At 33.5% G+C, this 17,833-nt stretch overlaps 1 protein-coding gene across 1 annotated transcript; it reads right to left on the reverse strand.

The window, feature by feature from the left end:
- Positions 1–12,905: 12,905 nt before the first annotated feature.
- LOC127809232 (secreted RxLR effector protein 161-like) lies at positions 12,906–14,343 on the reverse strand. Its single transcript, XM_052347997.1, has 2 exons — positions 14,207–14,343; positions 12,906–13,281 (listed from the first exon to the last, which is right to left on the reverse strand). Exons 1-2 carry the CDS (start codon positions 14,341–14,343, stop codon positions 12,906–12,908), a joined length of 513 nt encoding a protein of 170 aa, XP_052203957.1.
- Positions 14,344–17,833: the final 3,490 nt, after the last annotated feature.

Below are 17,833 nucleotides of genomic sequence, written 5' to 3' on the forward strand. Positions count from 1 at the left end.
GGTGGGGTCCGAAATGTCCAATCTGACCTTAGATTTCCGAAATCAAACATGGGCATTGGATCAAGTGGGTCTTGGTTGTTGTCCTTCTCCTTGCAACTCCGTCCTCTTACTTTTCTATAATTTCACTTGTCCCCTCCCTAATTAAAAATTGCATTGTGAATGACTTGGACCAGACCCTACTATCCCATTTTCACATTTCTTGAATAGTGAAGAGACAAAAAAAAGAGATAATGGCCTCACTAATCTTTTTATTAATTAAATCTCTATCTTAAAATTTATTCATTGTCTAATTACAGAACTACCCTTGGTTCACAACAATAACACATAACAAGCTTACTAATACATCAAACTAACTAACAACAATACAAATATAACAAGCTAACAAACAACAATACAAAATATCAATAGTCTTATACGCCCTTTCAAAATGAACTATATATGTCAAAAATGGCCATCTTGGATAATAGTGAAAAGAGTTGAGTTGCAGACAAAGGTTTAGTAAACAGATCTGCAAGCTGATGCTAAGTGCATATAGGCATCAACTTAATAGTACCAACAGTAATCTTCTTGCAAACAAAATGACAATCCAACTCAATATGTTTTGTGCACTCATGAAAGACGGGATTAGTGGCAATGTGAATTGATGCTTGATTATCACAGGAAAAAAAAAAAAAAAAAAGCAAGATCAGTAGAATTAAAATGAAATTCTAGCAACAACTGAGTAAGCCATACAAGCTTACTAGCAGTAGTAGCTAGAACCCGGTATTCAGCTTCAGCTGAGAAGTAAGAAACAGTGCTCTGCTTCTTAGCTCTCCAAGAAACCAAAAAATCTCCAAGGAAAATACAGAACCAGTAGTAGACTTTTATGAATCCAAACAGAAACCCCAGTTAACATCAGAAAAGACTCTAAGTTGAAAACAAGAATGAGTTGAAAACAATAAACCTTGACTTGGAGATGACTTAAGATATTGTAAAAGATGATGTGTCACATCTAAATGAGATTGCCTAGGCTAAGATACAAATTAACTCAACTTATGTATAGCAAAGCTAATATTAGGCTGAGATACACTAAGATACAATAGCCTATCAATTAATCTTCTATACATAGAATGATCAACTAATAACTCTCCATCAAATGCATACAACTTAGAATTAGAAAGCATATGTAAAGAAGCTGGCTTACAAGCAAGAAATATGGTATCTTCAAGAAGTTTTAGGGTGTAACGCCCCGCTTTTTCGAGCGTTAAATAACTTAGAAAATTTTGGAAATATTTTTTTTTTTAATATAAATCATTTCCTGACAATCCCGTTTTACCTTCCCAGCATACTAAACAATAATCAATAAGCCCAGACAGATAATCATCATAAATGTGGAAGCTTAAAATCGAAACCTGATATGGTACAAAATCGAAATTCATTTTAATCATAAAATAAGAATCCGTACCATTACATTTTCAAATACTTAAATACATGGAAATTTATCATCAAAAGATAACAACTGGGGAAATTCTATTTGTAACCATCATTTTTGCTCTCCGTAACCCACTTTTAATATCCCTAAAATATCCTCAGATGAAAACTCATATTTACCCTTCATTTAAATTGTTTACGATCAATCATTCACCATTATTCCTCAAGCGCGTGCACCCACCATCGCCACAGCCATTTTATTCTATTATTCAAATAGCAACAATTATAATAGATCGATATAAGACAGTAAAAAATTATTAATATTTTTAAAAATTAAAATAATTTCTCAATATTATCAAATAACATGTATCTATATAATTTATTTTTAAAAATAACATAATTTATAACATCAATCACTAGTTAAATCACATAATTTACCTACACTACGGATGAATTAAATCACATAATTTACATGCACGACAAAAGAATTAAAAAAATAAGATTAATTAAAAAATAAAAAATATCTTTCGGGGGTGCCTTCAAGCCCCGAATCCTAAGGTTCGGGACCTGGGAAATGCCCCGCACCTTGGGGTTCTGGCAATTTGGAGTTCCCCGAATCTCTGAGTTCGGGACATCCCCCAACCCCCGAACCCCGGGGTTCGAGGCATCCCTCAACCTCTGAACTCCAAAATTGTCTGAAACCCCGAACCCTAAAGTTCGGGAGCTGGGGGATGTCCCGAACCTTGGGATTCGGGCAATTTAGGGTTCCCCGAATCTCGAGATTCGAGGTATCTCCTAGCCCCCGAACCCCGTTGTTCGGGACATCCCTCAACTCCCGAACCTCAAAATTCGAGAGGTTCATACAACTCCAAATTTATAAATTCGGAGAATATGAATTCTCCCGAATATTGAGATTCGGGAGAATTCAATTCTCCTGAACCTCGGGAGAATATATATATATATATTTTATATATTATAATATATATATAATAGTTTATGTAATATAATTATGTATAATTATAACTATATATATTATATATGTAATATATATATATAATTATAATATTACAAATACTGTGAGAATGATTTCATATTACATAGCTATACATATATATTACATATATATATATATATTATGTTTTTTTTGAATTCATTAATTTAATTCATTTGTAGTATGTAAATTATGTTATTGAACTAGTAATTGATATTATAAATTATATTATTTTTAAATATAAATTATATAGATGTATGTTATTTGATAATATTAAAAAATTATTTTAATTTTTAAAAATATTAATAATTTTCTAATATCTTATATCTATTTAGCTATAGCTGCTATTATTTGAATAATAGAGTGGGTTTGCTACGCGTGGAGGTATCTTTTGAGGGATGGGTGTTTGGAGGGTATATTTGAAATATGGATGGATGCAAAAAGAAATCACTCTGGTTGTAAATAGTAAAAATTAAAATTTTACTTTACGCTGGTTACGAAGAGTAAAAATTATGGTTGCAAATAGAATTTCCCTAACAATTGAGCACCTTAGATAAAAACTAATGATGCCTCAAAAATACATCAAATCGTAATGGTTATACATGATCATCAATATAGTATAATTTTCTAAAAACATGTCCTGAATCCTCACGAATGAGCATATACCCAAATAACTCGTTGGACCCATTGGCCACTTCATCGATCATTCCACTACCATAACTGCAAATCTTAATTGGAACGTTGAATGTTCTAGAAGTATAACCCATTAAAAGATGAAACTTCTAATAAGGGTTAAAAAACGTGATACGTGAATGCGTGATGCAAATACATGAACAAACACTTGACCTATTGTAACTTTCTAGGCCAGCCCAGCACGAAACCCTAGGTAGAATCCCGAACTTCTGCAAGATAAGTCTAACGTTGTTCTATCAATTACCCTTAGGGAATTACGGCTACACTCTTAGGGTGACATTCCATTCCCATGCACAAATATCAATATGACAATAATATCATACCATGTAAATATCACGACTTTCCATGCAATATGACAAAATGAATCATATCTTTCATAAATATCATGCATATATAAGCAATCATATCTTTCATAAATATCATGCATAATAAACAATCATATCATATAGGATAGAACAACTCACTTTTAAAGATAAACTCAAAATTCTTGCAAAGCGTCACTACAAAAAAATTGAGTTTTAGCGACGGTTTTTTTGTCATTTAGCGGCGGTTTTTGACCGCCGCTAAGTGTTTTAGCGACGGTTTTGAAAACCGCCGCTATATGAGGAGTCGCGGCGGTTTTAGCGGCGATTTTTAGCAACCGCTGGAATAACCGCCGCAAAATGAAATTTTTTGCGACGGTTTTGTTAAACTTAGCGGCGGTTTTAAATTTTAATATTTTTTATTCTTTTATAAAATATTTTGATTTTAGCGGCGGTTTTAAAACTGCCGCTAAATCATATTTTAATTAAATAAAAAATAAAAATATTTTAGCGGCGGTTTTAAAACCGCCGCTATTTTAAAACTAGAAAAAAAACCGCCGCTATTTTATATATATATATATATATATATGTTTATATGTAATAAATAAATATATGATATATGATAAATAATAAATATTATATTTATATATTACATAAAAATAACATAAATATATCATAATATATAATTATTTTAATTAAAAAAAACGTATACGTTTTTTGTACTATTTTAATTAAAAAATTATTGTAATAAAATAAGAAATAGAATTAATAAAGTTAAAAAAATAATACAAATAAATAAATTCTTTTTGAATATAATATATTCAGATTTATTTTTTATTTTTTAATTAATGTATAATATATATTCAGATTATTTTAACTTTTTAATTATTAATTTTTTAATTATTATTAATTTAATTTTATGAATTCAGTTGGAGTCATTTTAATTTTTTATTTTTATTTTAATTATTTAATTTTTCATTTTTTTATATTTTAACGTGTTGGAGTCGTTTTTCGTTTTTTTTTGTATTTTTAATTATTTAATTTAATTTTTATTTAATTTATGCATAATATATGTTCAGATTTAATTTTTTAATTTATAATTTTTTTACTTTTTATTAATTTAATTTTTTTATTAATAATATAATTTTTTTGTATTTTTTATTTAATGAATTTAGCGGCGGTTTCAAACCGTCGCAAAAATTAATTTATTTTTTATTTTTTAATTATTAATTTTTTTTTGTATTTTAGCGACGGTTTTCGAAAAATCGCCGTTAAATTTAATTTTAATTTTTTTATTTAATAAATTTAGCGGCGGTTTTGAACCGTCGCAAAAATTATTTTTTTTATTTTTTAATTATTATTTTTTTTTGTATTTTAGTGGTGGTTTTTTGAAAACCGTCGCTAAATTTAATTTTAATTTTTTTATTTAATGAATTTAGTGGCGGTTTTGAACCGCCGCAAAAATTAATTTTTTTATTTTTTAATTATTAATTTTTTTTTGTATTTTAGCTGCGATTTTTTGAAAACCGCCGCTAAATGCTAAGAAACCGCCGCAAAAAAACCTATTTTTTGTAGTGCATGCATCGCCTCAATATGCGTGCCCAACCTCGATTTTCGTGCCAACTCTCAAAAGTTGCACTAATCACTTTTTCTCTAGCACATAAATCATAAAAAGCATATTTAATCACTAAATATCTCAAAATCCCAATTTCTAGATATTTTCCTTCATTTTCTTCAATTTTGTCCTCTAAAAATCCGAATAAATACCATCGAGACTATTTTCTCAAATCTAATTCCACAACAATTCATAATATCGAATGAAATTTAAAAGAAAATTACTGAACTTACCCGGATATTACGTTTTCACACAAAACGAGGCTATTTAGTGCAAAAATCGAGACATCGAAAATCCCAAACCCAGATCTTTTTGCACAAATCTCGACAAAACATTTTTCTAGGAATTTAGGAAATTTTTTACAATTTTCCAAGCAGGACGCGCCCTCACGCGCTAGCGCGTGGGCTGCGCGTGTGGCCCACGCTTCGATCATCTTCTCTAGCAATGGTTAGTCGGAGTTTCTAGTTTCTTCCACCTATTGAAATCCTTCATCCCGTCGATCACAATGGTCCATCTTGGGCCTCCAAATGAGCACCGAAAGGGGTCCAATTTGTCGGCTAAACTCTTGGATCGACCACCCACCTCCTTCTTCAATGAAGCATCGAAACACCTTCAAGCCATGACGAAAATGCATCAAAATGCATAAAAATGATCTACTACTCATGGGCAACAAAAGCCCCATAATTTCGACTCTCAATTTATTCGAAAAAACCCTCGATTTGAGCTTCAAAGCTCTGAAAATCTCAATCACCGTGGACGTCTATTTATAAGCAAATCTGATGCTTCAAAAGCCCTTTCTTGCCTAGCCCATGGCCCTTAGAGTATAACCCTACCCTGGATCGATCTTGAGGCACCCTTATCTGACAAAAAAAAAAGAAGCAATTACAGGCACTCAACAATCTGACCCAACTTTCGGTTGCTTTTCTTGTTTTTCTGGCCAACCCAATGGTTATTGTTGGCCAAGCCCTTTACAAAAGATGCTCCCCCGACCATCTCTTATGCAACCCCATGGTCAAAATCGGCCATCGCTGACCGGCCATGTGCTGGTCGGATTTCCTTTGGCCGAATTTTTGCTGATTTTGCACTTTAGCCCTTAATTTTTTAGCCTTTACCTTTTTGGACCTTTTTACTTAGCCTTGAACTTTCCAATATTACATTTAATACCCTCAAGTCCTAAAACATCCATTTGACCCCTGAAGATTCTGAAAAAACATTGTTTTGACCTCTCTCTGGCAATTTTGGACAACTACACTTAGGCCCGAATCTTCATTTTGGCCTTAAACCCTTTCGTTTCTTTTTGAAACCACTGAAGGGTTGTTACTTATGAAAAATTGAAGCCCTCTCAAGCTTCTGTTGACTTCTAAAAAGTCATCTGTAACAATTCGATTTTGTAGCCTAAATGACAGCTGCATTTTAGTTGTACCGAAAATCGTTCATGATCTCATTTCTTTCGATATCATAAATCATGCCTCGAAATACTCATCATAGCCATATCATTTTCCTTTAGCATCTCGGCTGCAGGGCACTCCCTGCAGTCGATTCAGTCAATTTTTTGAGCTATTTAAATATCAATCTTCCTCGAAATTTCGTTTTTATAATAAAACATTTATTTTCAAATAATTCTAATTTCTTGGGTATTACATAAGATATAATGTCTTTGAGATAGAAAAATACCTTTAGAAGAATATGCTATCTCCAATCCCAAAAAAATATTTTCACTGGCCAAGATTATTCAATTTAAAATGGTTATAAAGAAATACCTTTAGAGATTCTATGGGTACAACATTAGGACTAGTATGTATTATATCATCAACGTAAACAAAAAATGCCACAAAATGAACTGCCAGTGCCCTTAGTAAACAAGAAATAGTCCGATAAAGATTGATGAAAACCATTCTTGACAAGTATAGAATAAAATTTAGAAAATCATTGCCGAGAAGCCTATTTTAAGCCATATATTGACTTGTGGAGTTTGCATACTAACCTCTTCTCTTGAACTAAAACACGAGCTTGAGGCTTATAACCAGGAAAAAGATCCATATACACTTCCTCAAAAAGATTCCCGTTAAAAATACATTAATAACATCAAGCTGGATAAGATTATAAATGGCAACAAGTGCAAGTAAAACCCTAACAATAACCATTTTAGCAATCGGGGAAATGTGTCAAAAAAAATCCAATCCTTCTTGTTGAGTATATCTTTTTGCCACTAGATGAGCCTTATAACATTCGATAGTCCCATCTGATTTGTATTTAATTTTGTAAACCCACTTTCAACTAATAAAATGTTTAGTAGATGGAAGAGTAGTGACACACCAAGTTTTGTTCTGTTGCATAGCCTTAAGTTTAGCATCCATAGTAGCCTTCCAATGAGGATATTGGACAACCTGATGGTAATGTTGGGGTTCAAGTGTAGAGGACACGGTAAGAAGGAAAGAACAATGGGATGTAAAGAGTTTATCATAAGAGATGTAATGATACAATGGATAAGGTATTTTAGCAGGAGAAGAAAACTAGTTTGTCAAAAGGTTACAATGAAAATCGCGAAGATATGAAAGAGGTTTTTGTGTCTCTAATAGACCTGCAAATAGGATTAAAAGTCACAATTGGAGGATCAAAATGACCAACAAGAGATACAAATTCAGGATTGCTAGAGGAAGAATCAAGTATGATATCAGAAGAAGACCTTCATGAGATAACAAATCATGGTTAGGGTTGGGCAGAACAAGATTGGGGAAAGGATCAAACACTTCATCAACTGTAGTAATAGAATGAAAAGAGAAGATATGCTCATGAAAGACAACATCTCGGGAGATAAACATGGTCTTAGTAGTAAGATCATAAAGCTTATATCCTTTGATGCCTAGAGGATACCTAATAAAAACACAAGCTTTTGCTCTAGGATAAAATTTGTTTCTATGTGATGGTAAAGTAGAGGCAAAACATAAGCATCCAAAAACCCTAAAATAGGCATAATCCATAGGGGTATGATACAACATTTCATACGAAGATTAATGATGTAAAATAGGTGATGATGTCCTATTAATCAGAAAAGCGACAGTCAACACACATTCACCCCAAAATTTAATAAACACCCGAGATTGAAAATATAAAGCTCTGGCCATATTAAGAAGATGTTGATGCTTACGTTCAACTATCAAGTTCTGTTCTGATCTTTCAACACAAGAAAACTGGTGAATAACACCTTTGGAAATAAAATAATTAGTAAACATCAATTCAAGAGCATTATCGAATCTAAACTTCTTGATCATCTTATTAAACTAAGTTTCAATCACAAAGAAAAATTTGGGAATTATGGCCCTAGCATCAAATTTTTGCCTCATAAGAAACACCTATGTACAACGTGTACAATCATCAACAAGGGTTAGAAAGTATCTATGCCTAGAATAAGTTTAAACATGATATGGACCTCATGTATCATAGTGAATATGATCAAATGCATGTTGTGACAAATGATTATTCGACGTAAAAGATAATATCAACTATTTAGCCAAAAGACAAACTAGAGAAGGATTAGATTATGTGGTTTTAGTAGTAGCAGGAAAATTCAACAAATCACTTAAGTTGTCCAATTTTTCATATGAAATATGTCCCAGTCTATTATGCCAAGTAGTTCTATTTACTACTACATTAGCTATTGTAACAGCATCATTACATATCCCAATTTTATTCCCAAGTGAAAACAAACCAGCATCAATGACATATAATCCGTAGAGGAGATCACCCCTACAAATCATCTTCGAGTGATATACATCCTGTATAACATAGGTATTGGATAAGAAAGTGATGCATAAAGAAGGTCGTGATGTTAATGCACTCACAGATAACATATTAAACTTGAATTGAGGCACATAAATCACATCTTCAAGCACTATATGAGAAGTGATCTTCACTGTCCCAACAAATGGAACAGAAATCCTACTATGATCAGGTAAGGTCGCATATGCATTTTGAATAGACCTTAAGTGACTAAAACATGACTGATCATAGCATATGTGGCTGGTAACCCCTGAGTCCACTATCCAATATCTAGAACATCTATATCTAAGCTTTGGATAGATCGAAATTGAAAGACAAATACATGATACTTGATCAGGAAAAACATCATCCTAAGCACCAATCTTAACATTTAATAGGTGGGAGCTCAACACATTCAACAATTGCTGATATTGTGTGGAATTCAAGGATTGCATAAACTCTCCCATATCTTCTTTCGTGGATTAATTAGAGCCATTTTTAGTCACTTAATTGAAAACTACAGAATTTACCCAATTAGAATTTTGATTAGCATTAGTCCTTTGTCTAGGTTTGTATCTAGGAGGGTAACCATGCAACTTATGGCACTTTTCAATGGTATGTCCACTGTAACCACAGTGAGTACATACAGGTCTATTTTTCCTCTAAAACTTACTAAGAACAAACCTATTCACATCATGTTTGACAAAAAATAAAGTTAAATTACTTCCACCAACATAATTCACAATACTTCTTTGTTTTTCCTCTTGAGATATTAAGGCAAAGACCTTGTTAATTGGTGGGATAGGATCCATAAGAAGCAATTGACCTCTAACTTGAGAAAACGGATCGTTCAACCCCATTAGAAATGACATTACATATTCTAGTTGATATTAATCTACCAGTGCTTTATTTCCCCCACAAGAACATTTTTTGTATGTACACATAGGTCTAAAGTTGCCTAACTCATCCCAAATGGTCTTTAGTTTGGTCAAATAAGCACTCACAGTTAAGTTCCACTGATTTTAGTTCACTAATTCACGTCTTAATTGAAAAATCCTAGGTCCATTACTTTGTTGATATCTTTCTTTAAGATCAATCCACATATCATGTGTTGATTTATAGTATATAACACTTGTAGAAATCTTCTTTGAAACAGAATAAGAATCCAAGATATAACAATATTGTTATTTCTAATCCAAGCATTAATAAGAGAGATATCACATGTAGGTCCCAAAATATCACCGTTGATAAACCCTAGCTTATTCTTTACAGACAAAGTAATCATCATTGTGCAACTCCACAAGGCATAATTTTCTCCAATTAATGGTTGAGAAACCAGAACCAAACTAGGATTGTTAGAATGGTGATGAAGTACAAACTAGATCCGTCATCAATGACAGAATTTCTCATCAATGCAAAAGTTGAATTAGACAAAAATCATAAAGCAAGATAAGTTTAAACAAATCAACAGAAAACCAATAGAATACTAGATTTGTCCAAATAGAGAAATCAAACAAATCAACAAGTTAGGAATAGGTTTTGAACAAATCGTTAGAAAACCTGATTCGTTCAAAAGAATAAAGTTGCTTGAAAGAAAGCGAAAAGAATAGACAAAGATCGTTGGGAAAAGACAATTGAAATCGCCAAAAGAAATGATCGTCGAGATGAATAAAAAAATTGAACAAAAACGAGAGAAATCTCCGAGAAAGCTTCGTGAACTGAATCGATGAAAAATGAAATAGGAAAGACAAACCTAGGGCTCACGACATTGGAAGGAAACCAAAGTATCAACAAAGCAAGTGAAAGCAGATGGAAGAAACACGAGCAATTTGTGCTCTGAAACCATCTTGAACAATCAAGAGACAAGAAGGAGATAATGGCCTCACTGATCTTTTCATTATTCATATCTTAACCTTAAATACCCTAAAACTAATTCGTTGTCTAATTATAGAAATACCCTTGGTTCACAACAACACATAACAAGCTAACTAATACAACCAACTAACTAACAACAATACAAAATATCAATACAGTCTAATAACATTTTCATTAATATTTCTGTTTTTGTTGAATATTTTATTAGTAATAAATACCTAATAGAAAATCATGTTCCATAATAATGATAATAAAAATAACTAAATGGGAATCGATTATTGTAACTAGATGGGTAAAATTACACTTTTACTCCATTAACTATAATAATTAGCCCCTGTTTTGACAGATATTATCATCACCCATTTAGTAAATATATATATATATATATCATGTAAAAAATAATTAAAAGATTTATTTTTATGTAGTTTAAATAATTTGCAAACAATGTTTTGAGGTTACTTTTTGATTTCACTCATTTATTACAAGAAAATTGAAACCAATCAACGCAATATAAGTTACCATTCTTTCAGGCTGATTTTATTTTGAGGAGAAAGGTTAACAATTTAAATATAATCGATTTTTGATAGTTAGGGATCTTCTACTCATCTTCATTAGAGATTTTATATTTGTTCACAAATTTGCCTTAATTGAGATTTTTAATACCTAAATTCTCATAAAAATTGCCCGGCAGGTATCCACTATGGTGAGTTTTATTGCCATCCTTATTCAACATTTTCCTTTCTACCATTGTTTTTTGTTAATTTTGTTTCACTTAAAAATGAAAACTAAAGAGTCCAATATATTGTCACGAGTCTAACTAAAGTCTTGATTTTGAGTGTGGTGCTTTATATAAAATTTGAATGAGCATCCCTCTCTCTTGTTCAAATGAGGTTTGAAGATAAATAAATTAATCACGTGACTATTAATGACTTATTATCGTTATTCGTATTGACAAATGAACCTTAAATTAAAGAGAAGAAGGTTTAACTTAGCTTAGCAAAGGCTAAATACATAAAATAAATGTGATATATGAATATGAATAATATAAGGAACTGATTTATTTTATTAAAATGGTATAAAGGAAGTTAGGAAGTCAAATGACATCTTGTCATATCTCACTTTATAGTAACATAATCTTTAATATTATATTAAATAATAGACAAATATCATCTTTATTAATATCACATGCTTTATTGTTAAACTCAAATATCGATCGCTAGAACTTGAAAGAGACCATTTGACCGGCAACCCACGTGGATTTAGTTTATGAATCGTGTAATACTAGAGAATTTTCAATAATTTAAGTTGTGGATTAGATTATTGGAGAGCAGAAAATTTATGGTAGTCCTCCACAAATTTGTTCCTTGGCCTGCAAAGCATCCATTATCTCTTCAACGAAGATGTGCATCAGTGCATGTTGGCATATATAATAATTTATATATTGTGAACACTCAAGACTTAGTTGATACAATGCAGGAATCTAGTTGATACAATGCATCAAACACATAACAATATTCACTAATTCAATATTCAAGAAAAAGTACTAGCTAGGCATTCACGATTACAATCGAATTCAATCACAATCCTCACTTTCCAAATCCCATTACAAATTCACTCACAAACCATGAACTTCCTGGAAAAACCATACAAACGAAGCACTCATAATTCTTTTATGTAATCTCACAGCCTATCAACCCGTGTTTCTTTTTAGAATGATTCCCTCATTTTATTTGTCATAAATACCTTGTATACTGAACCAAGTAACAGATAAAATGTTACTGGCAATAACAGTTTTAATCATTTTATTAATTTTGAATAATAGGACCAATTCTCTACCTTGGGCCTTTATTAAACAATTAGTTAACCTTCTGCAAGATATAGCTCCACAGATCCTTACCTATTATCCAATGTCTATTTGAGTGACTCCAATCAAGTTCAAACACTTCTCAAACTTCGTTGAAGTCACTACTTTTGTCACCACATCAACTAGATTGTCATATGTTTGTAGCTTCTTCACTTTGATCAGTCCATCTACAATTTTATCCCTTACAAAATGAACTCGTACATCAATATACTTGGTCTTCTCATGATAAACATTATTCTTTTTCAAATGTATAGCCTTTTGACTATTTGAGTTGATTGCCACTGATTCCTGCTTAATCTCGAGCTCTTCAACTAAGCCTTTAAACCATAATGCCTTCTTAGTAGAATCTGATATGGCCATGTACTCAGCCTCAGTCATTGACAGCACCACCATTGACTATAATGAAGCTTTCCAGTTTATTGTATCCCCAAATAACTGAAAAATGTAATCAATGAGTAACCTTCTCTTATCAGGATCCCCACTATGATTTGCATCACAAAATCCCGCCATGCTTTCTTGTTCATCATCTCTCTTTAGGAATCTTAATCCAAAAGTTGGCATACCTTTAAAGTATCTCAGTACCCATTTAACAGCTTCCCAGTGTGCTTTTCCAGAATTTTCCATAAACCTGCTAGTCATGCTTAAGGCATATGACAAATCTGGTCCCATGCGTACCATGGAGTACATCACACTCCCCACTGCATTGGCATATGGAACCTTCTTCATTTCAACCAATTCTTCTTCTATAGTAGGTAACTGACTTGCTGAGAACCTAAAATGTTAAGCAAGTGGTGTAGCTATTGCTTTGGCATTTGACATTGAAAAATTTTGCAATACCTTTTCCATGTAACTTGTTTAAGAGATAAAGATCTCTCCCCTACTCTAGTCCCTTGAGATTTGCATTCCCAAAATCCTTCTTGCTCTCCCTAAGTCTTTTATCTCAAACTTTTCACTAAGCTACTACTTGAGTTTCTAAATTTCACCTTTATTTGTTGGTGTTATTAGCATATCATCAACATACAAAAATAGGTAAATGCCAATCTCTACACTTAACCACGTAACATATACACAACTATCTTGCACACTCCTTTTGAAGCCTGATTTGATAATGAACTCATTAAATCGCAAATACAATATGTCTGAGTGATTGCTTGAGTCTATACAAGGACTTTTTGAGCGATTAAACTTTCTCCTTACAGTCTTCTGTCACAAGACCATCAGGTTGTGTCATGTATATGTCCTCTTCCAAGTTTCCATGAAGAAAGACAGTTTTGATATTTAGCTACTCCAATTCGATGTTAAATTACACTATCAAAGCCAATAAAACACGTACAGAGGTATGTCTTACTATAAGTGAGTATATCTCATTATAATCTATACCCTCCCTTTGTGTGAAGCCCTTTGCAACTAATTTGACCTTGTATATTGGCTTCTCATCCTTGGAACACCTTCTTTCAGTTTGAAAATCCATTTACATCCTATTAGCCTTTGATTCACAGGTTTGTTTGCAAGAATCCAAGTCTTATTCTTCATAAGACTGTTAATTTCTTCTCGCATAACTTGCAGCCATTTTGATTTATCTATGTTAGCTAGTGCTTCTTCATAACTTAGGTTCAACATTATTGACCTCTTTGGCAATTGTTAGTGCATAATTGATTATGTCTGCGTGACCAAATATGTTTAATGGCTTTGTTTGCCTTCTTACTCTATCACGTGCCAACTGGTTGTTTCTTAGCTCTCTCTGCTCATTATCTAGTTCAACTGCATCTCCACCATCAGCTTCATCTTCATGGTCTTCCAGTTTGTCAGTATTCAATGTAGACAACTCCACCATCTGAGAGCTATTCTATTGGTCACTGTGATGATCAACACGATCAGTTTTAGCCGTGAACACCTTTCCCTCTCTAAAACATCACATCTATGCTTGTGATGCATCTAGAACCAGTTCCATCCAACATAGGCAACACAACCAATAACCCTAAGGTGGTTCATCTTTAGTGGTATATCACTCTGTATTTCCTCTGGAGTTTTGAATCCAATGGCGGCTGAAGGACTCCGGTTGATTAGGTAAGCTGTTGTAGTCATGGTTTCTGCCCAAAAATGCTTGGGAATGTTGGCAAATGACAACATGCACCTTACTCTCTCCATGAGAGTTTTGATCATTTTTCAACAAGGCTGTTTTGCTGAGGTGTGCAAGCAACTATAAAGTGTCTTTCTATGCCCTCATTCTTGTAAAAATTGTTGAACTCTTTATTTGCAAATTCTAGGCCATTGTCAGTCTAGAGCTTCTTTATTCTTCTACCTGTTTGTGCCTCGGCCAACTTCTTCCATTTCTTGAATTTTGAAAGGCTTGATCATTTGATTTTAGTATGTACACCCATACTTTTTTGGAGAAGTCATCTATAAATGACACACAGTATTTTCCACCACCAAGTGACTCATTCTTAGCTGGTCCCCACACGTCAAAGTGAACATAGTTTAGAGTGCCCGAGGAAGTATGGACTGATTTTCTTAATTTCAATCTCAAGGTCTTTCCATATATGCAGTGTTCACAGAACTTTATTCCTCCAAGCTTACTTATTCCAAGTAGGCCTTGTTTATCCAATTCCATCAATCCCCTTTCACTAACATGAGCCAATCTATTATGCCACAGCTCAGTCTCATCCAAATCATTCTTTATTGCCAGTGTAGCAGCACCAATCACCATGCTGCCTTGCAAGATGTATAGACCATTTTCTTTGGTGTCTTTCATCACAGTTAAGCATCCCCTTGTCACTTTCAAGACACCTTTCTCGGTCTTGTAACAAAAATCATTTGTGTCTAGCATGCCAAGTGATATCAGGTTTCTCTTGCGCTCGGGTATGTACCTCACATTCTAAAGTAATCTTTCTACCATGCCATACATCTTTATTCTCACTAAGTCAATGCCTTAGACTTTGCAGTTCCTACTGTTTCCAAGTATCACCCGTCCACCATCTATTGGTCTGAAATTTTCAAACCAATCTTTGTTAGGTGTCACATGGAAAAAACAGCCAAAGTCGAGTATCCACTACTTCCCCGTGTCTTTTGTGGCCACAACTAACATGCTAGCACTTTCATACCCATCCTCTGCCACAGCTGCATTTCCATTTGAATTCTCTTGGTTTTGATGACCTTTATTCTTCTTTGGACAAAGCCTCTGAATGTGCCCAATTTCCTTGCATTTATAACACTTGACCGTTTGTTGCCACCTTCTTGATTGTAGTGATTTCCATTTTTGGACTTTGATCTTGATTTGACCTTAAACTTTGGATTGCCTTAATTTTTTGTCTGCCACGGATGTTGAGACTTTCACCATTGCCATTTCAATTAATTGTACTTCTTGGTTTCATTTCAAGTTCCCAGGAATAAAGTGTTGTCACCTCATTAAGGGATATCTCTTGTCTACCAAACTTGATTGTGGCTTAACTTCTCTGTATGAGTTAGGCAATGAATTCAAAAAGATGATGGCTTGGCTCTCATCACCTATCTTCTCGTTGTGCGCCAATGCCAAAGAAATTGCAATTTTCTTGAACTCATCAAGATTCTGTTCAAGATTCTTCAAGGTGTCCATCTTAAAGTCAAAGAACCGCTCCTTTAAGATGATTATGTTGGTGAGTGACTTGGTTTGATATAATTCCTTGAGTTTCTTCCGAGCTTCATAAGTTGTTTCTAACCCATCGATTTGTCTCAGTACATTATCAGTCGAGTATAATATATATTGAATAGGCATTCTCTTGAAGCTCCTTCTCGGTAGAATTTTCCATGGTCGATGGCAATCTACCTGGTCCTAGAATGGTCGATTGCAACTTGTGTTAAACTAAGAGGGCTTTCATCTTCTTCGTCTAAGAATTGAAGTCTCTAATGCCATCAAACAGGTTTAACTCAAAACTTAAAACTCCCTATCTCATTGGCAAGGTATCAAGATCAATCGTTCTTGTTTTCTTGAGTCGATAAATCAATCTCCATAGATTTGATACCACTTTGTTAATGTAAACCAATAACTCAAATGCAAGAATCTAGTTGACACAATTCATCAAACACATAACAATCAAAACAACAAGAACACCCAAGGCTTATATTGGTTTGATTCCAATGCAAAATCTACATCCAATTCTGGTGCTATACCAGAAAATTCACTAATTCAATATTCAAGAAACAGTACAGGGCATTCATGATTACAACTGAATTCAATCAAAATCCACTTTCCCAATCCCATTACAAGTTCACTGGCAAACCATGAACTTCTTGGAAAAATCGTGCAAGCGAAGCGCTCAAAATTATTTATGTAATCTTGTTATAATTGTGACATGGAATTTAAATTTGACTGTAATTGGGGTAATCTATAATTAAATATTTATCTTTTATGACTCCGATATTATTACAGTTATATCACTATTATTGTACTAATATAATCTTAGTGATATTTTATTCTTTCTATCAGTGATTTTTCTAGATTTAGATTTTTCATGTTAAATTTTTTATGTTCATTTGTGTGATTGATGATTTAATTGTGGTTTATTTTCGATCCAAAATCATAACAAACTGGTATCAAAGCCGCTGAATTACACCATCAATTTTTGGTAAATCTCAGCCATTGGATTTGTACCTCTTCATCATCTTCTTGTGCCAGGGTTTCAAGTTGCCCAACCATTGCTATCGCTGCCATCGACCACCACCGCCTCCGTCGCCATCAGCTATTTCCTGGCCTATTGTTGTCGTCGCTATGAACCCTATCATTTTTCATGTTAAATTTTTATGTTCATTTGTGTGATTGATGATTTGATTATGGTTTATTTTCGATCCAAAATCATAACAAACTGGTATCAAAGCCGCTGAATCAAACCATCAACTTTTGGTAAATCTCAGCCATTGAATTTGTACCTCTTCATCATCTTCTTGTGCTAGGGTTTCAAGTTGCCCAACCATTGCTATCGCTGCCATCGACCACCACCGCCTCCGTCGCCATCAGCTATTTCCTGGCCTATTGTTGTCGTCGCTATGAACCCTATTCCCAGTCGTCGTTTTTTACTGCATTGCAGTTCTTTTAATGTCTCATTCAGCCATCGCATCAACCAACCGACCACCATCATCAGTCTCTGCCACAGACACTGTCAACGACGACTCATGACCGTTCATCTTCATCGGCCATTGACTGATCTTTCAGCTTCCTCTTCAGACAATGCCATCTCCATTATCGTCTTCGTTGAGCTCCTCCATTGCCATCGACTTCGTTCTTCTTCTTTAGTTGACCATTGACCCATAGTTGACCTCTCCTTTTTGTCGACCTCCTTTGCCACTGCTAT

Source organism: Diospyros lotus, chromosome 9 (assembly GCF_014633365.1).
Source record: "Diospyros lotus cultivar Yz01 chromosome 9, ASM1463336v1, whole genome shotgun sequence".
Classification (NCBI taxonomy): Eukaryota; Viridiplantae; Streptophyta; class Magnoliopsida; order Ericales; family Ebenaceae; genus Diospyros; species Diospyros lotus.

What these genes read in the sequence shown, in the direction of transcription:
- LOC127809232 (XM_052347997.1), bottom strand. Translation starts at nt 14,343, where the DNA reads ATGGTGGAGTTGTCTACATTGAATACTGACAAACTGGAAGACCATGAA. An exon ending in GCACGTGATAGAGTAAGAAG is followed by an intron (nt 13,282 to 14,206) that starts GCAAACAAAGCC and finishes TTAACATTTTAG; the next exon opens with GTTCTCAGCAAGTCAGTTAC.